General features: G+C 41.1%; 1 protein-coding gene across 4 annotated transcripts in view; it reads left to right on the top strand.

Annotated features, from left to right (window-relative positions):
* Positions 1–13,936, top strand: part of septin9a (septin 9a) — a 48,550-nt gene extending 34,614 nt beyond the window's left edge. For 3 of the 4 annotated variants that reach the window (XM_079565381.1, XM_079565383.1, XM_079565382.1), the window contains 9 exons: positions 9,695–9,895; positions 10,622–10,750; positions 10,847–10,928; positions 11,024–11,161; positions 11,826–11,943; positions 12,022–12,117; positions 12,256–12,352; positions 13,245–13,296; positions 13,378–13,936. In XM_079565381.1, coding sequence (XP_079421507.1) covers positions 9,695–9,895; positions 10,622–10,750; positions 10,847–10,928; positions 11,024–11,161; positions 11,826–11,943; positions 12,022–12,117; positions 12,256–12,352; positions 13,245–13,296; positions 13,378–13,513 — 1,049 coding nt within the window. In that variant the 3' untranslated portion in view covers positions 13,514–13,936. Of the gene's footprint in view, positions 1–4,504; positions 4,578–9,694; positions 9,896–10,621; positions 10,751–10,846; positions 10,929–11,023; positions 11,162–11,825; positions 11,944–12,021; positions 12,118–12,255; positions 12,353–13,244; positions 13,297–13,377 lie in introns of those variants that run through there. The other variant, XM_079565384.1, reaches the window with a different exon arrangement.
* The last annotated feature ends 11,403 nt before the right edge of the window (positions 13,937–25,339 follow it).

Genomic DNA, 25,339 nt, shown 5'->3' on the forward strand with positions numbered 1-25,339 from the left:
GATGTATAAACCATTGATCTTTGTCGATAATGAATGTGAATGGCCTTAATGTTTTGTGGCCAATATGCTTCCGATAACTACTGCTGCCGTTATCAGGATCACTACCAGTGCTATACAAATATATGTACATGTTTCATTATTTCCTCTGTGGGAAGATGAACTCTGATAATGGGTGTCATCTATGAAAATGCTTTGGTGGTGGTAATGTAAGTTGTCATCCCGTGTTTGTAGACGCCTCCATAACTCTGTTTGATTTGGAATCCGTCTGATTTCTCGGAGCAGGTTGGTGGAGATTCGGTAGGTGTGCGCTGGGTCGTACCTTGTCCCCTGACGTTCCTCCGGTCTGTAATGCTGGGTCAGATAAACTTGGTCGATAATGGGGACTCGTGGGTTTGTCTCCCGAACTCGAAAGATGATGCGGTCCCTGTTGTCCCCCTCAAACTCTCTGACCGGGGGATGACGGACATACTGTGGAAGTTCATCCGATGTCTCTTCATAAAGATTCCCCACAGTAAAGTACCTGTGCCCCGGGGGCTGAGGGTCCAGCATGTTTTCAAAGTTGCCATAGTGATGAGATCCAAAATCCTCTCTGTCTGGGTCAAAGGTCAGTCTAATAGTGTCGTCAAACTGATCAATATCGATGATGTTTGCAAACCAGTGCAACAGCAGGAGGCCGTGTTTTGGCACAGATCGTCCAAAGTCTATTTTCTTCAGGTCATTTATTGAATTTAGATCTTGATTAGCGGATTCACAGATCAGTACCAGTGGTGCGAGAGTAAAGAAGATCGAGGCACACCTGGAGTTCATCGTTATTCTGTTGGGATAATTAAAGCAAAACTGAATACCAAAGGTACGATAGCTGCTCATCCTACATGAAAAAAATAGCTTCACGTTTGTGTTTTATATTTCTGAACAAGCCAACACAAATCTACAGTAAACACATAGACTCACCTGAGCGTTCCTGTTGGCTGCTCAGGCTTATGATCTGCACTTGTAGCCTTCACTTATGGTTAAAACTTTCAGCTCAGGTTTATATATAGAGGAAAAATGTTGTCTAACAGGAAGTATAATCACATGATGATCCTCTTCAAAAGACATGCCCACGATTGGTGTACAATTCATTTGTAATTGATGCTTAGTTTGTTCAGTAAACATGAGCTGTTTACCATTTCTTTGGTGCAGCACTGTAAAAAGTGGATTTGTTTTTTTTTTTAAGACAAACTCATTGCATGTAAACGCTCTTTTGAGATTGTTGGGTCCATTATTCGATATTAGTCCATCATTCTTGCTCTGATAGCACCGGTGCATAGAGGCTCTTCCAACATGTCGCTTCTATTCTGTTCAGAGCAACTATACCAGGAATCTGTCTGTGCCCAGTTAGTAATGCATTCAATAAATATCCAGGACTCGATAGACTGGTATTAGCCGCCACCTTTAATTTGTTCTCTTTAAGAATATATGCAAGTGCAACTCTTAACAATTTACTGAAATAATTCTAAATAATAATAATTGTATTCTCTAAAGATAAAGATTAAAGAATTCACCCAAACACCCCTCATCACCATTACATTTACATCAGATTATATTCTGTCGATGCTCAATTTTTGGGCTTGACATGTTCCAGGAAGTCAGATGCAGAAATACAGCGGTTATACAACGTTACTGTGAGCAATTCATTTGGATTTCACTACATTACTCTGTGCAAACGCAGTGACTGACTGTGTTGTTTATTTTAGTTTGAATCAGAACATTTGCATTTATTATATTTTTCTATTGTTTTTGGCACATTTTACAAATCAAAAGTTATATTGCAAGTCATTCATTTCCGCTTGGTATCAAGTCCAAATCACAAGAAAATAATAAACTGTAGAATCAGGATCTTCTCAAAATAAAAGATTATAAATTGTTCATAAAAAACAAAACATAATGTAAAATAAAATGTTTCCTGTAAATCAAAAGAAAAACATGTTTTTACTTATCAAAACTTGTACCAAAAGGACTAAAAAATATCAGAGATAAAGAAGGAATTATTTATCACACTTTGTTTTTTTTAGTAGAAAAATGTAAACCCCTCAGTCAAATGCAATATACTTGGGTATTTTAGCTGTACATGATGTATAAAACATTTATCATTGTGGACACATGAATGCGAGTGGCCTTAGCGTTTTGGGGCCTGTATGATCATGAAACCTGCCACCACTATCAGCATCACCAATATCACCAGTGCTTTACAAAAACATTCACATAAATCAGTTCCTCTGTGGGAATATGAACTCTGCAGATGAGGGGTGTCATACCATGGTTGTAAACGCCTCCATAACTCGTTTGGATTTGTAATCTGGCTGATTTCTCGGAGCAGGTTGGGGGAGATTTGGTAGGTATGCGCTGGGTCATATTCAGTCGATGAAGATCCAACATGCTGGGTGAGATACACTTGATCGATGGTCCTTGTGTGGGCTCCCGAGGTCTCAGCACTGAATATAACGCGGCCCTTGTTTCCTCTGTCTGAACTCCGGATGTAATGAGGAAGTGCATTGTATCTGTCTGTGTTCAGATTGCCCACGGTGTAGTACCGGTGTCCCCAGGGTGGTCGGTCCAGCATGCTTTCATAGTTGCCATAGTGGTGAGATCCATAATCTGTGTTTGGGTCAAAAGTCACTGTTGTGCCATAATGATCGATTCTGACGATGTCTGCAAACCAGTACAGCAGGAAGATGCTGTGTTGTGGTAAAGATTGCCTTAAATGTATTCTCTTCAGGTCATCGATTGAATTAAGCACCTGATGATGTGCAGATTCACAGCTCAGTGTTATGGCTGCAAGCACACAGCAGATTATGACTCCGGATGTCTTCATTTTTCTGTAGAGAAATTCTAGTTAATCACAAAATTTACTCAAGATTTGCTTTAGAGCATCAATGTTTTTTTCTGTATGCCAAGAAATGACTAGTGCAACAATATGTAGAAAATGGGTGATTCCCATGGGTGGTTCCTCTTTTTTTATCCCCTGTATTGCCTTTGTTAAAGGAAAAAATACATTTTGAAATCATTATGATTATTTATATTAAATGTTTTCATTTAATTTATTTGGACACGATACATTAATGAGATCAAATCAAGAGTGCAACTATACAAATTGTGCAAGTGAAAGTTAAACTGCTCATTTAGATCTGTAGTCCCGGGGCAGTGCACACACAAAATATAAAAGCTATACAATTTAGTGGAACGTTATTGCTTCAGGCTTCAGTATTTACGAGAATGAGTAGCACAACACATAAAGAAATTAAAAACCCTCACCTGGCTGACAACAGTGCTGTGTCTGGTTGAAGAAGCCTCAATCTGAGAACAGTTGCTGTTTCCCAGGAAATAAAACTTAGTGAAGAGGCGTGTCTCAACTAAGAAGCACAACTGAGACACTCCTTGAATTGCTATTGTTATTATATGATTCATAATTAATCCTTTTGAACCCGTACGTACTAATTTTGGTATGGGTCAATACCATAATAACAGCAATTTAAGCATATTCATGTTAAAGCTATAAATAATGTAATTTAAGTTCATTAAAAGGATCAATGTTCATTTGTGAAAATAAATAAATAAATAATATGTATATATTATTGGAGCAGCAATTTAAATTGTGAACATACAAGCTAGCATTGTATTGATTTTGATTTAATAATTGTTGTCATTGCAAATGGAGTCATTGCAAATGGCAGCTTCAGTAAACTGAAACTGAATCACAAAATACTTCATGTGCAGCCATATCAGTGTCTACCAGTAGGTGGTGCTAAAACACTTGCTGCTGTTTGTAAGTGGCCTATGCATATTTTCTTAATTGGAAATCAAATACTTTTTCGGAGAGTGTGGGGGGAGCCTGTAATGTGCCATTCCAGTCATGTTGCAGCGTCACTCCGGATGTGCACAGGTTAATCTTGGATCTGCTTTCGGCCGCTCTGTTCGGGGTCCACGGCTTTGAAAAATGTGGAGGAGAATAGTGAGGAATGCAGGTGCTGAAGTGTCTGTGGCATGTGACTGAGGTGGCACTCGACTCTCTGCTTTAGGGTGTAATTACACAGCTGTTTCCTCTGCTCTGTAATCACACATGCGCTATACTGGGCCATAACCACAGTACTCCGAGTAATGGAGTTTAACACACAAGCGTCAAAATATACTCATCATGTGTGTTAAAGCCTTCAGTGGGTTTATTACAGACACATCTAAATAAGAAGAAACTGAAATGCCCATGTGCTGCTGTAGTAGTCACTGTAGTTATGCAGATTATGTCACAGAATGGTAATAACATGGTAACTACTTGTTGACGATGTAAGTGCAAACCCTCTTTCCCACTGCAGTCACCATCTACAGAAATGAGTCATTTTCTGTAAGCCTGTTGTAGTTCATGTTGAAGATGGTGTAGTGTGGTGGGCGTGTCATTTCCCCTTACAAAAAAAAAGAAAGAAAAATCTGGTGTCACATGACCAGAGTGAGTGGGAGGGGCCGGCAGGGGGCTTGGAGAGGCCCAGCAGAGTTTAGCCTCTCAGCTGCACTACAGCGCGGACAGCTCTCACACTCCACTCACGGTGAGTTTTTCTCTGACCTGACGTGTGTTTGCAAGCGATGGTCTGCAGGATATGGGACGTAACAGTCATGCATTTCTGATGCTGTGCTCCTGATACCCTCATGTTGTTGTGCATGCTTGACTTCTATATCTCTATAGCCTTTTGCTTTTTGCTTTGATGACTACATTTTATAAGTATCCATCATGTGGTGTTACTCCATCCTTTGTCTGTTTGGCTATTGTACAGGATGTGTTTTTGAAGTTATAAACCACAAAATTCAAGCGCAGTAGTTGTCGAAATATTTATGAAGCATCCAAGTAGTTTGTCAGTAAAATGAAGTGGCTTGAATAATGCCTTCAGTAAAATGGTTATGTTCCAGAGTGTATGTCATCCATGTTCAAATCATGTTAAACATTAAGTTTACCATAACAAATATTAACTTACCACAGCATTGTTTGACTGCCTGAATGACCTGCAGCATCAGTGGTCATAGAATAAATCTGCACTAAATTATGAACAAAGCGTGTGCACCCTTTTGTTATTGTCCACTTGTGTCTTGTGTGCTTATTTGCTGAATGAGTTAGGACTGTTGCTATGCAGTTTTGAGAGAGCCCTCTATCTGCTGCCAGTCTTCACCTTTTAAAGCCTGAGTGGGCCCCGGTTGTGCCCGGACTGGCTCTCACACCGACACACAGTTAAAAAGGGCCTCTGTTGTGGGCCCTGTGCATTGTCAGGCGAGAACAGACAGCGGCCTTTCTGCACCGCTCCCCGGGACGTTGAAAAGGTCATCACTACCTCCTATATCATGTGCGGCGTTTCAGGAGTTTGATAGGAAAAATATGTCATGAATGTAATTTAATCCCTACCAGATGGTCTGACAGCATATGTTTGTATTAATATGGTTTGTAGAAAAATGCTGAGGTTCATCAAGAGAAAATAAATGATTGTCAGGGGCGGGACTTTAGTTGATCTTCAACCCCTTCTCAGTTCTGGAACTATTCAGGGGAACTCCTGGTCACAAACTGAATATTTTCCTGGATCTACCACATCTCATGAGGCTGTCAGTGGAGATCATTAGTAAGTGTAGCCGATGCTTGTGGCTGACTGGTTGATAGTCCAAATCTTGCTCTAGCCAGTTTATCCCGTTAGTGAGCAAGACACTTAACTCATGTGCACGTGAAAGTTGTGTGGTCTGAGAGGCTGATTAACGCAGTCCTATCAAATTTTCATTTGGGTAATAATCCGGTCAGCTGCTTAATCACCACCAACGGTAATGTTAATAGCAAGTTTTACCATTTTAACCTCTTAACCCCCACCTTAACCAAGCACATTTTCTCCAGTTCAGCATTTCCCAAATCTAAAAGCAAAAAAGAGGCAAAAGAGCAACAAAGACGTGCCAGGAAAGCAACAATAACACAATAGAAAAGCAAAAACACGACTAAAGATTGATGAAAAAACAAAGTCAGATATAGTAATGAAGATACGACAAAGAGCAATGAGAAAAAAGCGTTCCAAAAAGACGAGAACACACAAACCACCTCAAAAGTGTGACATAAACACAGCAACAATAACGCAAGAAAAAAACACACGACTAAAGAGTGATGAAAACGCAACAAGAAAGCCACGAAAGAGCGACAAACAATGCGATGGAAAAAGTGACCAAAGCACGACCAAAAATGTTCCGATCAGTTCTGTAGGCTTTCAAATGAGGCTGCAAGCTCCAGTCGAGAAGCTTTTAGATTTGGGTAAAGCCGAGCAGGAGAAAATGCACTCTGTTAAGGAAAGTCAGTCTGTTCTTTGTCGATGTTAATTTGGGTGAGGAAGATGTTTTTTTTGACTCGATGTCTTGATAAAACCTGCCAGACATGATGTTTAGCTGAAGCTGTGTAAAGGCACACACTGTAAGGAGGGACTTTTTCAAAACCTTAGAAAGACAACAGTGTTTTTGTGCACCACACAGTCAGACTAAGTGCATTCCTTTGGCGACTGAAGCAAACCTGTGGGCTCCTAGTGTCATTACTGCAATTTACAAACATTTTTGAGCCGGCTGCCAGAGACGGTACAACCACACTGCTGAATTCTGTCACCGGAGAAGTCGGACAGGTCGCAGGTGACTGGGTGAGCAAGCGGGGCCCGGCAGAAGGTCAAAGGGCACATTGCAGTGGACTCTGGGAACTGGGCCTTGTTGCACAAACACAGCGGCTTTAATAACACAACAGAGCATGTTTGTACTGCCACCACTCCAATTTCCCTCGTTTATGAGCGGATTCACTGTCCCAGGGTGGGAACGAGTGCCTGTGCTTCCCCGGGGTCTGCCCACAAACCACAAAGTCGTTTTTAATTCAATTTCATGCAATGCTCTAAATGCGCTTAATGGATGTCCAGCTTGATTTTATTTCCTAGATTTCTTTCTGTCATTTTAAAACGATGTGAGCCACAAGCTGCTTTTGGGAAGGATTTCTTTGCTTCTATCAGAGAAATGGATTTTCCTGAAGCCTACACACTTTTAAAGAAGCGTCCCGAATCAGCAGCATCTAAACAAAGGCTGCTGTGATAAGATGATACTCTCTGGCAGGACTCCTTTCTACTTGCTCGGGAATGTAAATAAAAGACAAAGACAGATGTTTTCAGAGTGCGACCATAAAGAGATTTGAGGCCAGAGCAAAGACGTAAACAATGCATTTTAGAGAATTTTGTGGGTTGATGCGTTTGCCACGGATCTGGACAAATGAAGGAAATGGGAGCTGACACAATCCTGGAGGCTCATCTCTCTGCCCGTTTTAGCCGTGCTTTTCCTCCTCTTTTCTCTTGTTTGTTATGAGATTTCCTTTCTAACCTAAGCGGGCAAGACGACCTGTGACCTGCACACCATACTGTGAAGAGCAGAGCTGAACAGTTGTTGCATGGCCTGGTGCTTTAGGTCACTTATTACCATAGACCTGAGAAGAGGACCTATGCTGCTCTGCTTGTCAGTATCTATTTTTCTCATGTGGGTTAAAATGTAAATCTGCGAAGCAAAACAATAGCGTCTTTACGAGAACAAGCTCTGCCTGTAATTGGAAACAGCATTGTGGGGGAAGAATGAGTCATTCCCTCAGTTCCCATTTCAAAATAATTTGATTTTCAATGGCTTTGATTAGGTCTTTGCGGAAACGTATTGGCATCCGAGCAAAAGTGTCTCAGTTAAAATACCTCAAGAGTGAAACAGCTGAAAAATGGCAGCAGCTCGACTTGACTTTGTGTGTGTGAGTCTGAATGTTTCTATCTGATAAATGATCAGTTTGTTCACCGTACACAGCCAGTCCCAAAGTATAAATCTTTTTAAAGAAATACCTCAGGTTTTCATTAGAAATTTACATACAGAAATTAGACATAACAATGGTTGTCCAGTGGCTACGTATTCAGAGTAGCTCTAGTGTATTTAAACAAGAAGCATTTTTATTTATATGTCAAACTCACTCTCTTTTTGTATACATAATGTTAAAACAAGCTTTGGGAGCCACCATGCAGTGCCCTGAGGGCCTCGGACCCATTTTGTGAACCACTTCATAATAACACTAGCTTACAGTGGCATCTGCACTGCAGCTTCTTCAGGCAGATGGCACGCTTTGAGTAAATTGAGTTTTTGAGCGACCATCAAAGTGATTTATTTTCACCCCGACTCCCCACAGTGTTCTGTTGCCTTTGTGATCTGGTTTTTGGTATTTTAAACAACTTTGGGCTTCATGTGCTGTCAAGAACCCCTTTTATGAACTTGTTCTTCGTCTGTTCATACAAAGAAGATCTTTGAGTGCACTTGCCTAGACACTTAGTAATAATATGCATTATGTTTGTGGATCTTTATTTGTTTATAATTGTAAAACTATTTAAATCCTGTGTGTAAAGTACTGCCTTTGTTTCTCATCGGGTCAAATTTTCCAGTTAAAGATTGTCTTAACCTTTTACCCTTCTGGAGGAATTGTTCCGTCAGACCGAGATACTAAAGGCCCACAGAGGCAAACACGAAGCTACAATGAACATGATCAAAGAAAGGACTTTATGGGAGTATGAAAAGGGGATTTGTGCGCAAGAGCGAACAAAGGAAGAAGGAGAACCAGTGAGTGCGGAGATGTTCAGTCAGTGAAGAGGGGAAGGCTGAGGAATCTGAGTGTAGGATGCAGAGGTGAGGCAGAGTGTCAGAGCTGCTGGAACAGGAACAGGAAGTGCTGAAGAAGGCCAGGGCCGCTGCGTCCAGAGGTGGGTGTCCATGACAAATGTTGGAGCGTAGGTTTTGCTGGTTTTTCTGTTAAGCAATTCAGTATAGGCTGGTGGACAGTTTTAATGGTCAAATGAGCAAATGTATGTGACTATGGAGCAGATCATCCAAGTTTTCTCTCAAATGTTTCTCAAGTTATTGAAGGGTGCACATAAAGTCTTTATTGTAGAAACTTCTGCTACAATAGAAAACAAAGTTCAACTCTTGGAAGGCCCCTTGTAATAAAGCAACATTTGAGTGTCTGATGGTAATGGCTGTAAATTCCTGGAGCTTGGATCAGTGTTACTGTGCGTGTGTGTGTGTAGGAGCCAGGGGTGTGTATGAGGTCACTATTGTGTTTGATGGCTGTGCGTCGCTGTGTGTGAGAGTGATACAGTGTTGCTGGGAGAGGATCGAGTTTCAGCCCGAGCGCTCAGTCTTTTTTCACTCCGAGGACAGTTACGGTGCAGCTCAGAGTGCAAGGGAGGCCTACACAAGGGGAGCGCTTACAAGTAACACTGTACAGACCCACACAAGGGGAAGACGGCCACAAGGCAATGCTTCAACATTTGTTTAAAACTTTGCTTAACAAAACTTGCTATGCAAATCTTAACGTGCAGTGAAATGTGTTTTAAAAACCTTCACCACAGCCATAGGCATTCCAACTAGAAGAGTCTGGCTAGTCACTGGTAAAACAAACTCTGTGATAAGCTCATGCCAAGTGTGAGCTTCTGTAACCTAATACGCTTTGAGCAGAAAGTAACCAGTAGATCCTTATAACCACCGAAGACCGTGTCAGTGAAAAGATAAAGTGGGAACAATTTGCATTATTAGCTAATGTCTTATGTTCTTCATTGTTTGTTGCTCTCTGCACACTCAATGTTGATCCTGTCTGTCCCTGCAGGGCCGGAGGTGACACCCAGCTACAGCAGTGCCATGTCCGAGCCGGTGCTCCACGAGGTGCCCCCCACACTGGGCCCTCTGTATGGGGAGAAGCCCAGCGCCCCGGTGGTGGATTTCAGTTATGTCGGCATCGACGCCATTCTGGAGCAGATGAGGAGGAAGGCCATGAAGCAGGGATTTGAGCTCAATATCATGGTAGTGGGTGAGTGCTCTTTTACTTTAGTGCCTTTAGAGACTTCAAAATGTGTTAATAAGGCACCACACGCCGTCGGCCGCAGTGTCTTTACTGTGATAATCAGAGACACCTCGAAGCTGAAGCTAATTACAGCCACACTTCTGCTCTGGCCACTAAGTGTTTCAGCGTGAATTCAGACCTGTTACCTTGGCCTAAGGCTCAGAGCTGTGATAAAAACAAGTCTTTCAACTGATTGTCAGTGACAATCTTGCAGTGATACTAAAAAGGAATCACAAGGTTGGTATGATTATAACTTGGAACCAGGATGAATATCTGTCTTGTACTTTGAATGTTGCTGAAAACACCTCTCAATCATCCGCTGTTTAAAAAAACAACAAATGTTCACAACTTTGCATCTCTGGTCTTGTTGGTTCATCTCCGCTCTGATAGCTTTAACAGAGGAACAGTTTTGTGTTGAGCTCTTGGCTCTGTGCTGCTCGTCAGTGTTTGGGTTGAACTCCTTTGGTTTTTACTGGCTAGTGCTGCTGGAACCTGCTGTTTGTCACAGCTGAAAGCCCACGGTTTATAATTCTAAGAAAAATGTCTCATGTAAAAGGCATTTAGTACATTATGTCTACGTGATATAAAGGGCAGACTTATTTATCAATGAATTATTGTAATAACATGGCGGTTGTAATTTTCCATTGCACCTTGCATTTTACATTTTTAATGTTGATGTTATTATTTTTACAGGGCAGAGTGGTCTGGGTAAATCCACATTGATGAACACACTGTTCAAGTCAAAAGTCAGCCGCAAGTCTGTGTTGGCCACAGCCCAGGAGAAGATCCCTAAAACTATTGAAATTAAGTCCATCAGCCACGGTAAGCTTCTATTGACTTAAGTTATGTTACAGTGCTAAACTCGAGATGCATTTGAAATACCAGTGATCCAATGTGAATGTGCCATTGTGTTTGCAGACATTGAAGAGAAAGGAGTAAGAATGAAACTGACTGTAATAGACACACCAGGCTTTGGAGACCAGATCAACAATGAAAACTGGTTTGTCACCATCCATTTACTATCCCATCCCCTTTTACCACAGTCGTTTAGTCGTTCATTTGAAACTATTGTTTACCTTTTCTTCTATTGTCTAGTTGGCAGCCTATTATGAGATTCATTAATGACCAGTATGAAGCTTATCTTCAAGAGGAAATCAACATAGACAGAAAGAAGAGGATCCCTGATTCCAGGGTCCACTGCTGTATATACTTCATTCCTCCCACTGGCCACTGGTGAGCACTCCAGAGTTTAACATTTCTAATTTTATCCTACACCTCCTTCACTACACACACCTGTCTGTAAAGCTTCCCCAATACCCCCAGCTCTAGTCAATTAAACTGGATTAAAGTTGAAAACATACTTGCTCTGGGGCCGTCAAGTCTATCATTTATTATATCCATTTTCCATTTACTTGTGTTGCGGCTTATGGAAAAGTGTTGAGAGGATCTGTAAACAGCCTTGTCCCGTGCACACATCGATCCCAGAGCATCATCTAAGTGCCATATGCGCATTAATTAAGTGTCCTTGACTTGCATGGATGCCCCGGTCTGTGCCACAGACTCAAGCCTCATGTTGATCCTACACTGCACATGTCACATGGTCTGCTGGCAGCTGCTGCAGCTCTGTCTTAAAAAGCCTAATGGGAGCAGGGCAGGAAGGACCAGAGAGACACAGAGTCTGTGTGTGTGTCAGCCGTGTGCACTTTGTCTTTGTCATGACACACTCAGGGGACAAAGACGGCCTCGGAGTTAGCTGTTTCTGTGGGATAAAATAACTAACAGAAGAACAAAAATATCTAAATCTCTTGATAAAAAGTGTATATTTAAATGACACTGGTAATAGGATGTCTGCTTCTGCAAGATAAATCTAAAACTCTCTTATTCTCTGCTTTCTCAGTCTTCGGCCTCTAGATGTTGAATTCATGAGACGTCTAAGTAAAGTCGTCAACATTGTTCCGGTCATTGCCAAAGCAGATACGTTAACCCTGGAGGAGAGGGACTTCTTCAAACAGAAGGTTCAAAGCTCTTACCCATTGTCCTATTGTTGACCCCAGTCATAACTGTTAAATGTTAACTTTCAATCATTGCAACAGATCAGGGAAGAGCTACGAGCCAATGGGATTGATGTTTACCCCCAGAAAGAGTTTGATGAGGACGAGGAGGACAGAATGATCAATGAAAAGATTAGAGTAAGTGCCCTACATTTTTAGAATATTGTTCCAAAACATGAAATAAACATCGTCTTATCCACATCACAATAATATTTTAACCTCCATTTCAGCTACAAGAAAAATGTGTTTGAGTTTGTTCTGTGTGTTTTGGAACAGGAGATGATTCCCTTCGCTGTGGTGGGCAGTGACCAGGAGTACCAGGTCAATGGCAGAAGGCTCTTGGGCAGAAAGACCAAGTGGGGAACAATTGAAGGTAAACATTCATAAAACTTATGAAACGTATTAACTTAAAAAATGTACATATATTTCAACTATAGATATCTAAACACTTAGTCAAGTTCACACTCACTGGATTTCTGTAGAGAGTTTCAACATTTTTTCAACTATACAAGCAATCTGAAAAAACAATGTTTCATTTGCTCTGATATGTAAAAAAGAAAAAAAAAGTGCAAGAATAAAGACAGTAAATTGAACGAACATTTATACCGCCACCTTAATGTGGTGGAGGGGTTTGAGTGCCCAAATGATCCTGGAGCTCTGTTGTCAGGGGCTTCGTGCCCCTGGTAGGGTCTCCCATGGCAAACTGGTCCTAGGTGACGGGTCAGACGGTTCAGAAGCCTCTTATGAGAGACCAACAGGCCCGGTTAGAATCGTGAAGCCGTCCTTCCGTGGACCCACCACCTGCAGGAGGAGCCATAAGGGGCTGGTGCAAAGTGATTTGGGCAGCTCCAACAGCTGCCCCCACGACCCGGAAACGGAAAAGTGGAAGAAAATGGATGGATGGATGGACAAAGGCAAATGGAAACATTGTTTTTCTCATTGCTTATACCGTAAGGTGTCCAAAAATATAGTTATAAATAGTCATAGTTTTCAAACTCTATCTCTAAGATATGCAGATCTGGGTTTAATTATTGATATAGAGACTAAGTATGTGTTTGAACTCCAGACAGAAGTATTTGAAGTGAGTCAGAGATATCTGGAGATAGGACACAACTGCAAACTAGTTTATCAAAGTATCACTCTGGCACCACCTAGTGGACTGTTGAAAGATGTACCACAAAGCAAACGCTTCTACTCTAATGTAATGTGTTGCTCTAGCTCTGTTCAAATGTCTGCCTGAACTTGTATCTTCTTGGTTCTTTCAGTGGAGAACATTGCCCATTGTGAGTTTGCCTATTTAAGAGATCTTCTCATCAGGTCAGCCATGTTTTGTTTTTGGTTTTTTTGACAAATCTGTAGTTTGAGTGCGTTTACTCATAAGTGTGTCTCCCTCCTCAGGACCCATATGCAGAACATTAAGGACATCACCAGCACCATCCACTACGAGATGTACCGCGTGCGCCGACTGAACGAGAACAACACAGGAGGAGGCCACACCAACGGCCTCTCGGACCACTCTGCTCATGAGATGTAGCCCACTTACAGACTTTTACCCTCTCCACGCCTGTGTCACAGGGCGGAGGCAGCGTTTGGAGCTGGCCTGAGGGACTGCGGCTGAATGGACTGTTGTCAGTTGGTGGTCTCGCTAATAAACACTACCCTCTCACTGAGAGGCAACATGAGGCGCTTCACAATGTGCTGCAGTTTAAACATACGCGCTTTCTCATCTTATTTTACCGTTTTAATCCGTAACACCAAAGGCTGAGCATCTGCCAAATAACGCAAGAATTTGCCAAATTGCCTAAAGGAAAATCTTCACTACTTTAACCAAATTTTAGCAGTATTCTTGAACTAACTTAGCCACACATTAGGGCTGCACAATGTGAGGAATTGCATTTTACCAATTCAACAGTGCGTTCCATTCAATTTATGCAAAAATCATAAAGACTTATTATTTTTTTGGTCAAATTGTATCAAGGACCAAAATAATGCAACATTTAAACCAAATCAGAACAGCCTAAAACTAAACCTTTGCACATTTTTAAGTTGCCAAGATTTTTTGTTTTAATCTTCTGTTTAAATCTTATCACTAACATTGCAATAACAATGATTTGGCGTCATATTGTGCAGTCCTACGTAGAAAGATTGATTCAGGGCCAAAGACTCCAGTGAATCTCTGCTCTTTGTCAAAACGGCAGAACAAACATTCACTTTTATTTTGTCACTTAATTTTATCCAGTTTCTGTTTTGTTGTTTTCGTGTTCACTCTGAGCTTGAATGTCTCCTTCTCCACGTTATACACTTTTGATGTTTGTTTAAATGAATATCTTAGAGTGATTATTTTAAGTTGAATATTATATGCACGTTTTAAAATGTGAACGGTTCATCCACTCGCCCATTTTAACACTACGACATTATCTCAGTGCCTTATTTATTGGCAAATGCTGGCTGTTAGATGCAACTGGAAAAGGAGAATGTTTATGACGTTGCATAGTACGTGTACAAAATCTGCATAATGATCTCTCTATTTTCAACAAGCCCATTATCTTATTGCAATACACCAAAAATCCTTCCTGTCCCACAAACATAGCTCTTTTTGCTGTCTGTGTCATGTTGTATTTTCTTATGTGTCCAACTATGTTTTTGTACTATTAATAACAAATTCCTATCTTATTTTAAAGAAATAAAGAATAATAAAGTTGTAGTTGTTTTTGGTTTATATGTGTTTTAATTCATGAGGCTTTAAATGTGAAGGATCCTTTCCCGCTGCACTGGATCTCTGCAGGTGTAACTCAAGTGTAGCATTTTAATTGCCTTGTCATTAAGCTTTTCCCTGATTAGCCCCTGGAATCAATATGGCTGCCTGCTAGGTCAGAGCATGCCTGATTAGCACTAATTATTTGAATGCATGAGTGCCCTTTTGGTTTCTCTGGATGAGACGGGAGAAGTCGGAGTCTTAAATCAGTGGTGAGGTTGTGCAGACATCAGCAGATACTGACACGGGAACAAATACACTTGGATTAGTGAGAGAGTAATATTCCCAGTGTATAAATAAAAAGATTAGTGGAGTTTTCAGTGCATGAACAGACTGAAATGGCTTTGCCTGTAGAACAATTATGCAAACGTCTTTGCCATGTTAAATCATTCATACATTTAGCACATCCTGGGACACTGGAAAGATTGGTTTACGATTTATGCAGTAAAGCGCTTGTGCAAAGTCAGGTTTCACTTTTTTACCTCTTAACTTTGCATTTTCTCCAGTTCAGCTTTACCCAAATCCAGAAGCCTACAGCCTAATAGGCCAGTGTAACATCTCATTTGAGACCTACAAAAGCCATTTAAACAGATCTTTTCCCTTGCTTTTTTTGTCACTCTGTTGCCACTTTTCTGTTGCTCTTTTGTGGCATTTTTGTCACATTTTCATCAAATTTTCCTCATTTTTTTGTCACATTTTTGTCACTTTTTTGTTTCATTTTCATCACATTTTTGTCACATTTTCGTCACATTTTCATCTTATTTTTGTCACATTATCGTCACATTTTTGTTTCATTTTCATCAATTTTTTGGCACTTTACTGTTATTCTTTGCTTTTTTGCGTGTTTGTTGCTTTTTTTTGCTGTGTTTTCATCCTTCTTTTCGTCTCATTTTTGTCACCATTATGTCGCTCGTTTTTTCAAGAATTTCTTAGATTTGGGTAAAGCCAAACTGGAGAAAATGTGCTCAGTTCAGTTAAGAGGCTAAAACAACAGATTAATTTATTGCATATTTTTCCATGTCATTAAAAGCCAGTTATCTCTATCCTACGATGCCCTTTATATCTGGCTACAATATACAAGTCTCACCATCTCCCACATAAAGGCAGTATGGGAGTGGCATTAGCAGATCAGATTAGTTATGGTTTGTGGTCATCCTTTATTGTGATGGATGATGTCTGAGCACAGCGCACCATGAGGCTACTCACTGTTATTACATCTTCTCATAATTAATGTATATGAATATTCAGTAGCTCTGTAATGTGACCATGTGCACAATACAGACACGTTTTCATCTCGTGCTCATATTTCCCTCTGTCTCTTCAGCAAATCATATGTCCAAGCACAGTGCACTGGCTGGCCTGGACATGGGTGAGAACAACACCAAACTAATGAGTATGGAAATAGTGCTGTCCAAAATGCACATATTCCCGCATGTATAGGTGTCACTACAATTGCGCAGATCCCTTTGTTGTCAGACACTTCACCTCCTCCATCCTTCCCTCCATTCTTTATCTCTATCTCCTCCCTAATACCAGCTTACACCCTTCTATCCCTCGCGCTTGGCACCGTGCCAGGCTCTCAGACAGTGCGGCGGGGGGAGGGGGGAAGGAGCCGCCCAAATTGTATGCGCAAATTCCCAGGCCGTATGCAAATCAGACTCGCTGTTAATTAAAAGTCATATGCAAATTACATAAGTGTGTGAATGGAGAAAGGGGGGGGAAGCCAATTTTGAACTCGGGGAAATGTAGGTGTTGAATTAGAAGGATTAAGCGTGAAGAGAAAGAGGGCTGGGGAGTGCGACAGGCTGAGGAGGAGAACAGTGGCTATTAATGTGAGTAATTAAACCAGTTGCACGCGTTTGTCATTGGTCTCAAAAAGTTGGAGAAATGACGGCAATTAAAATGTGTTTAGCAAGCACTTGTGTCCAAGGCTTTCATCCATCTCTGTGTGTTACCGATCCCAATGGGCAGCTTCCAGGTTTTGTTTCATTTTCCACGCAAGTAAAGTGAAGATGTTACTGCGCGGACGTCGACGTGCTCCTAAGGTGTTATTACGCCTTACAACATAGTCCCCCTTTTCATCCGCTTTGTAAATCGACATGTTTAATTTTGTGTAACTAACTGTACTCACGTAACCATATTAACTTAGAGGGGAAACGTTGAAGAGCTCGGTCGCTTCTAACTTCACCCTGTTTGGGTCAAAAGAGGAGAGGAGGAGAAGCAAACAACATCTTTTTTTGCGTGACTGAGCGCACGCGTAATGACCACACAAGTGCGTATCTCGTCTAAACTAGTATGCAAAAACGGTGACCTATTCCTTTAGTAAGTAAGTAAGTAGTAAATAATCTTTATTTATATAGCACCTTTCACAGGCAAAGGCCACAAAGTGCTTTACAACACAGTAAAAGCAGAAATTACATACAATATAAAAAGGGGTCAAAACAACACAGAAATCATAGCAGCCCAAAAGTAGCTAATTAAAAGCTTGAACAAATAAATGTGTCTTAAGTTCGTTTTTGAAAGAATCAACAGAGTCAATAGAGCGCAAAGAGGGTGGAAGATCATTCCAGAGCCTGGGAGCAACAGCCTGGAAGGATCGGTCACCTCTAGTGCGAAAGGCCCTTTAAAGGCCCTTATTATGTCTTCATGCACCCCCAAATGCCTTTCTCTTCCAAACTTGCTTTGTAGTAGCTTCTTTAGCCTTGTATAAACTCTAATTTAGAACTTGTTTTCTATGTATAACATCCCAAACTGTCCAAACCCAAATGTGTTAAATGTACATATGAAGCATTTGTTCTTTATTGCATACATGAAGCTGTGGAGCATGCTGCCGCTGCGTTGTATGTCTGTACCGGAGGTGTGTGGAAGGACAGAGGTGATGGGACAATGGATCGAGAAATTCATTTTCCACACGAGTGCACAGCGCACAATAAGGGGAGCGTGTGTCAATGCAAAGACTTTAAAAGCTTTCTCCAGGGCTCATAATTGGAAAATGTAGTTGAGCATGTAAAGAGGTGTGAGTCCTATACAGGTACTTTACCTTTGCATCCAGAAGACATCACGTGTAAAAGCTATCAGAATACATATTTTTATACAATTTGATACTGAGGACAGATCAGGCACATTTATCATGCATTTTATTCCCCACATTAGCAGCCACTATAGCTGATGGCATGACACTTGTTCATAGCCTTGCAACAAATCACAATGGAAAAGTACAAAATGCCCTTATTGTTATGTGCAAAGCTTTCAATCACACATGGATAAATAAAACATGACACAAGTCTTGGATCAGAAGAAGGGTTTATAATGTAGAAGAGGTACTGTCACCAAATTGCAAGGCAGATGAAGTTGACATTATTGTATTTTCATCTAAACTATAAAATCCAAAGTGTATGAGGATGATTGCAGGATCCAAAACACCAAACAGGGCAAAACCGTAATCATGAATTGTTGATCTAATGGACCTATGGCAACTTCATAAATCAATGTTCCTTTCTTCAAGTTGCTTTACACTTTCTATTTTGAGCTTCGCAATTTCCTGTGGCCATGTAACACATCTTTTACGCAAGTCCTTGAATCAACATTGGCTCTCCTGTGTCCGTCCGCTTATCCATTAGTCTACACAGAGGTAATCTATACACTGCACCAACAAGTGGATTAGGGTTTGACGAGCTTCAGTGGCCGATACGGTTTGACAGATAGTGCCCTTCGCCTAAATGCTGTAGAAACGCATTCACACAGGCACACAGAGGAGCAGTAATCTGGTTTGGAGCTGTAATGATGTTATGAAGGAGGACACTATATGTAAGGTGACACTGGGCGACTGGGACAGAGATGGTCCCTGTGGGGATCTCAAGGCTTTTATAGACCTTTTCCAGGGGAATGCAAAGACAGTATTAACCTGCTTTAAAACATTCATGTATGGATGGAAGTCAGTGACTTCTTTTATTTATTATTTCTACCACTGTACTGCTACTAGCTGAAGAAAGTACTTCTACTGCAAATATCTAGCTGTAAATGTGTTTGTAGCATTTAATAGTATTTTACTTACAGTATTTAAGGTTTAATGTAGGCGATACTTTGTTGATCCCGTAGGGAAATTTGTTCCCTGCATTTGACCCATCCTAAAATGCCGCTGGGGCTGTAGGTTGTAGGAGCAGTGAGGACCCATCTCCAGACGTGGAGCTAGGCTAATGGTCAGAACCACCTGGCTGAAGGATTGCCATTGTACATGTTTTAGTGGTAGGGGAAACCGGAGTACCCAAAGGAAGCTTTGCCGACACATAGATCATGGGAGATCATACAAACTCCACAGAGAGGCCCTGTCTGGTTGGGGATCAAACCTTTTAGCACAAACGTTAACCGCTGCAGTATCGTGCCGCCATCATTTTCCATGATTTGTAATTATTTATAATATTGTATCACAGACAAAGGTTCTTTGTCCTTCATCTGGAATGAGTTGTTTTAGTTTTACGTGCTTCTCGGTTCTCACTCAAGAGGCTTCGTCAGCAGACTGACTTTTTATAGCAGCAGGCTGGATATACTGATCTAGCTGGCATTTACCCATAGACTTCAAGACATTATTGAACACAGGCTTGTCATTCATACCTCACAGTGTTTGTCTTAACATGTGCCACATCATCCTACTGTTATCCTTTCACCAGTTTTATTTTCAGCCTATTTTAAATAATGAAGCTGGCTCTCAAAATCCAGCCAAATTGCTAGCATGAAGAAGCTTCAGCTAGCCCTGAACGCTATGGGGGAAGCCACACGTGCCCTCAGTCCATTCTTTATTTACAGTGTATGGGTATTGGCACAACCCATTCTTCTGGTATATATTCAGCTTGAGGCTAAAGAATTGTTGGTTTGCAGACAAAGCCTCTTGAGGAGAGAGGCGAAACGTCCTCAACACCAATAACAACCCAGTACAGATGACAAAACATTGTGCATGTTTGACACCGTCCTCACAAAACTGTCCCACTGAAATTGCTCATCTTAATTAAGAGCTGCCCACTTTGGAGACACCATCTCGTTTAGTTAATCAGCCATGAATATGAATAGCACCCATTTTAATTAGTCTGTATTGTCAATGAGGGAGCGAGATCACACTCATGTCATTTAGCGAAATGTAGCATCAATTACAAAATCTATACAAAGAATATGTGCAATTTGAATAAGCGTTCAAGTCTGAATATAAATGAATGGTGTCTTTTAATATTTCTTCAAGGAAAACTGTCATTAACATATTTACTGATGAATTCAACTAAACTAAGTGTCACGACTGCCTTTTGTCTCACGCCCATTCATGAAACTATGATCAAATCTTTGCTTGCCACATTAAAGACAGATGATTAGCCCTGTAAGTTTGTGCCAAATATTGAGTAAAGTGAAATATTATGAGTGTATTTGGCCCGGGACAATGCCAGATTGTGGCTAAAAAAAAATCTGCTAATTAAAATCCACTGTCCCACACACACATACATTGGTGAACATCTTGCATCAAAATGTGGATTCTACGAACAACTAATGACATCTAAATAATTAATGAGTCCAAATTTACCATGTTCAGCAAATAACGTCGCACTGAAAAACAAAGCCCGACTCCTGCCCGGAGCTCCCATACAATAGACAGGGATTACCCACTGGTCTGTTCACCATTCCTATCTCGTAGCTTCAGCAGCTCCGCTCCATCCATCTCCATTTCCCACAGGCTGTCCTCGCGTCTGCAGCACGGCCTCAGCTTTAATCAATCTAATTACCCAGAAGCAGAATAGACCCCACTACCTGCTAACATCTGCACCGGCCCCATCCACACACACACACACACACACTCGCACGAGCCTAATACTGCCTCCACCTGATTAAAAAGGAAGTGATTATAATTTAGGAAGGGCAGTGGGCATGGAAGGGCAACAAGGTGCTGTGGAAAAGAACTTGAGCGAGAAATGGGGTACAAATAGGCCTGCATTTTCAATATCTGTCATGAAATTGAACAAAGACATGCTTCAGTTTTAGAAAGGAGAGATTTTGCTTTTCATAACATCTGTCTGTCTGTCTATCTATCCAGTAATTGCAATACTTTAATAAACAATTTAATTCCTTTAAGTTCATAAAATTGATATAAATGCTTTATAATTGGACATGCAGTGTTTTTTACAATATACTAAAGGAGGACAAAAATGTATTGTTCCATTACTAGGCAAGGCAAGGCAAGTTTATTTGTAGAGCACAATTCATACACAAGGCAATTACAAGAAAGAAATGATAGAGTACAGTGCCTTTAAAGGTGCATTATGCACCTTTTTATGTGGAAAATAAAAAGTTGATCTCTGTGCAAATTTGACCTTACCCAGCGGCTGTATCACTGGTTAACATGGCGTCTTTATTTTCCATCACAGTCGTCTTGGGGACGCTCCAGGATCCGTCGTTTGGAAAGTTTTCACTGCTGACACCCCCTCTCACCAGAAAACCTATAAAACAATTAACCCTGAAGCGCTGAGAGATCATTATCAAAAGTAAGGCTGGGTCATTACAAGGTCAAATACGCATAAATATTGACTTTTTTTTCCGCATAAAAAAGTTGCATAATGCACCTTTAATTTTCAACTAAAATAAAGGAATAGGCCACCGTAAAGTGAAGATGTTACTGCACGGATGTGGAACTACTCCTAGTATCATTACACCTTACAATATAGTTCCCCTTTTTATCCGCTTAGAAAATCCACATTGTTTAATTTTGTGTAATTATTGTTTTGTTTCGGAAAAAATGTGTAAATCTCATGGAAGAGTCATAATGCGATCTATTATGGCATCTCGTGATATTGATGTTGCATCATCAAATATTGCGATACGATAACACAATGAACTATTTTGTACTGACGTTAGAGCTGCCCAAAAAATGAGCACACCAACTCCAGATTTACTCCAGTCATGAGGGGCATGATTCACCATGAGCACCTACACTGCAGGTAAAAATGTGCATAAGCATTTTTACAAGTGATGACTTTGACTTTTTACATTGTTTTGACTGTTGAGTTGAGATGAGGCTGCAGATTAAACGCGTGTGATGCAGAGAACAGGTGGGCTCAGTATCCCCCATGCCTCCCCGCGGAGCGCCCGTTTGATCAGGCAGAGAGGAGCCATAGCTCACTATGATTGTGCCCCATCTGGAGGCTGCCCACCACCACTGTCTCAGTCAATACCGCACTTTGGCCACGTTTAAGCTTGTTTTTATGAGTCTATTTCACCACACACCTGGGATCTCCACCACCAAACGGCCTATACCGGAAGAATGGCTCTGATTAGAATGCAAAGCTTATAGCAGAGGTAAACAAAATAGCAATTAAGCCAGGACTTCAGTCTGAGCATTAGCAGAGCACCTATCAAGGTAACAGAAGGTAGAGGACAGCAGAAAATGTGGAAATGAGGAAGTGACAATGTAGGGAACAGCTGTCCAGACACCTTCAATATGAATAACATTAAAGAAAGCAAAAGCATAGGATAAGTATTTTTGTTCAAGACATTATAAAAATCAGATTGTCTCTCTATTTAACTGTCTGTACAGCAAATACATCAATTTGTAAATAGGCTCCTTGAAAAGACTATATATATACACTTTGCAACATTCTGTGTATAGGTTCAATATGATACTCAAATACACAGGAGCCAAGACAATAATCCTATTATGGTCCAAATGAAATGACTCTCACCAGCAGTAAGGCTTTTATATTAATATGGGTCTGACCATGTTAATAGCAGGTGATGATTTATAGGAGGAAGCTTGTGTATTGGTTATTGATCAAATCCTGGGAGGCCAAAAGGTCAGGGGTCGTGTCTCGGTTGTCTGTCTGGTGCCCTGAACTTCTACAGAGAAATTCCCATAGGAGTCTGGGGCTGAGAGGGCGATTTTTAAACATCCCCCGCTTCCTCTTTAAATGATGTGCAAGAATCAGTATATTTGTTATATTGTGTGTAAAGTCCAATAAACGTGATCACTGTACATTTTCATATCGTTTTCCCATGTAAATATATGTAAGCAATAGTTCAAGGAAATGAAGAGATGCAAAATATCCCTCTTCCTAATAAAACTGCTTTACATTTTGCATGTTATTTCACTATTATTACTGATTTAATGGCTACTTGATGATGAAATGCTTCCTTGAATGAATCTTTACATTTGTGCATTCAGAATGAGTTCAGATGCTTTTGGCTTTGAGGCTTTTTAATTCTCCACATTCCACGGTGAAAGGTGAACAACGTTCCCTGTTAAGAGCATTCAGACAGGTTTGAAGCATTTCCAACCAGAGCAGATATTTTTTCCATTAATACTCTCTACTCTCTCATGAATTTGATTGAGCTCTGTGCAATGTCATTTTCAGCCTGTAAATAACGAAATTTAGGGGACACCACTTTTGACTCAGTTGTAATTTTGTGAAGCGCGCACCTCGCTAAACGCTTGGAGACACAGATGACAAATAATTAGCAACATGTGATATACAGTAAATTATAAACCTTCACTTTTAATTCATGTTTATAGGCCTATTTGCATTTAGAAGTGGGCTCATCTCACATATGGCTATTGTGATACCAATGACTCACACACTTTGGGACCAATCATGTGTTTCTAAATGCAGACTATAGCGTTCTGCGCTTGGTAGGAGCACTCTGTGAGATCTTGCAGCTCCAGTATTAAGTGGGCTAGACAAACACCCATGTCCTATGGCAATGTTACACAGAACAACCTTTTTTCTTCAACCAGATTCCGCGGCCAGCGAGGGTGAGGGGTTGTGAGAGTGTGGGTGAACACATGCTTTTGTTTGGGTCACGTTAACACAATTACGGCCGAGTAGGCGGCACGGTCGCACAGCAGTTAGTGCTTGTGCTTCACAGCTAGAAGGTCCGGGTTCGATTCCCACCAAGGACGGGGCCTTTCTGTGTAGAGTTTGCATGTTCTCCCCGTGTCTGTGTAGGTTTCCTCCGGGTACTCCGGTTTCCCCTACCACTAAAAACATGTACAATAGGCCAGGGTGTTTGAGAGTGCGCATGGGGGACGACGGATGGAAATTAGCCCAAAAGCTACAATCCGGTGTGGCTTGTTCATTAACTTGCACTGTCCCTACCAAATAAACCCTTTTTTTTTTTTTTTAAACGGCTGTACATCTCTTTCTCTTGGGACAGTGTTTAACTCACGGTGGGATAAATAAAGTATTTAGTTTATCCTGATAGAGCGTATAAAAGCCTGTAATGCTAAAGGAAGAACACAAAGCAGCGCGATATGAATGAGGAAAAGAACGCAGGCGGAAGCTCGGGCCCTTTATCTTTTTGTCCTGTATGGCTTTACAATTGAAATGAATATACAAAAGATGTAAACTTTAAAGAATCAATTGTTGTAAACAGACCTTGACATTCACATAAGCCAATGAGCCAAACACTGGTACATTTATATTTGGACCAGTATCTCTTTGAGCCAATAGAAATTATACATACAGTGTATAGATTTTTACACAATAAGAAACTTAAAATATTTCAGACACATTCTCTATCTAGGTTGTGTTATATCGTGGTTTTGTTGTATAATAGATTAGCATACACATACCCATCAGTAGTTTTTTTTTTTTAATTATATTAAAAACCTGCAAACGTGAATAACTAACTAACTAACTATCATATTGTGGCTAAAAAGCAAAGGCTCATGAACGTAGGTCCCAGTCATACACTCAAGAACTTCCTGATAACAATATTAAAGACATAGCTATATAACCTCCAGAGGGCACTGTACCTCCTACAAACACTGTGGGCAGCCCACTCATGTCAGGTCCAATTGTACATATTGCATGGTCCTGTGCCCTGGCTCCCCATCACCTACAGCTGCTCTGGACACCTCACACACCTCCTCACAGTTCCCCCGGCGCTCCTCTGCTCTGCTTCTACTGCCCTGGCTTTATTGCCTGTATCGATTTTGGCCCAGCTGGGGAGTGCAGATCAATGCGAGGATTATGGGGGCGAGTTAACTGCTTTCTGCAAACCCCCAGCGCAGAGACTCCTCCGGCACCTGATCACTGTACTTAGCAACTCTCCGAGAGGAGCAAGAGAGACGTCAGGGATATTGCACTTCAGACCGGCCTTCTTTGGCTCATGTGTCACAGAAAATGACGGTGGCCGACTGAAGGTCTGCTGTCAAGAAAAGTAACTCAGTCAAGGCATTACCGTCCCACCGTGCAATTCACATCTACTGCAAGAATCAATGAATGCATATTGACTAATGGAAAGATTGCAGCCGTGGTAAGCCAACATTTAATTACTCAATAAGTGTTGCCATGGCCTTCACTATGTTTGTAACCATAAACCAACCAACTCTTTTAATTGCAGTTATCCCTGATTATAGTGTGACGATTCTAAAAGCAAATCTTGTCAAGTTAACAGCTCCTCAGACACACAGAGACATGGAAATGGACCAGCACTGCAGACATCAAAGACACTGGTGAGTGTGAGAGGGGCTGACATAAGTGGAAGCATTAATGCAGAAAAACACTCTTGGCCCTTGAGATGGAAAAAGGGTGCTTTTGAAGGGTGCAAAGAGCGGTAATGGGGGATTTAGGAGCA

This window comes from Gobius niger (assembly GCF_951799975.1).
Source record: "Gobius niger genome assembly, chromosome: 10".
Classification (NCBI taxonomy): Eukaryota; Metazoa; Chordata; class Actinopteri; order Gobiiformes; family Gobiidae; genus Gobius; species Gobius niger.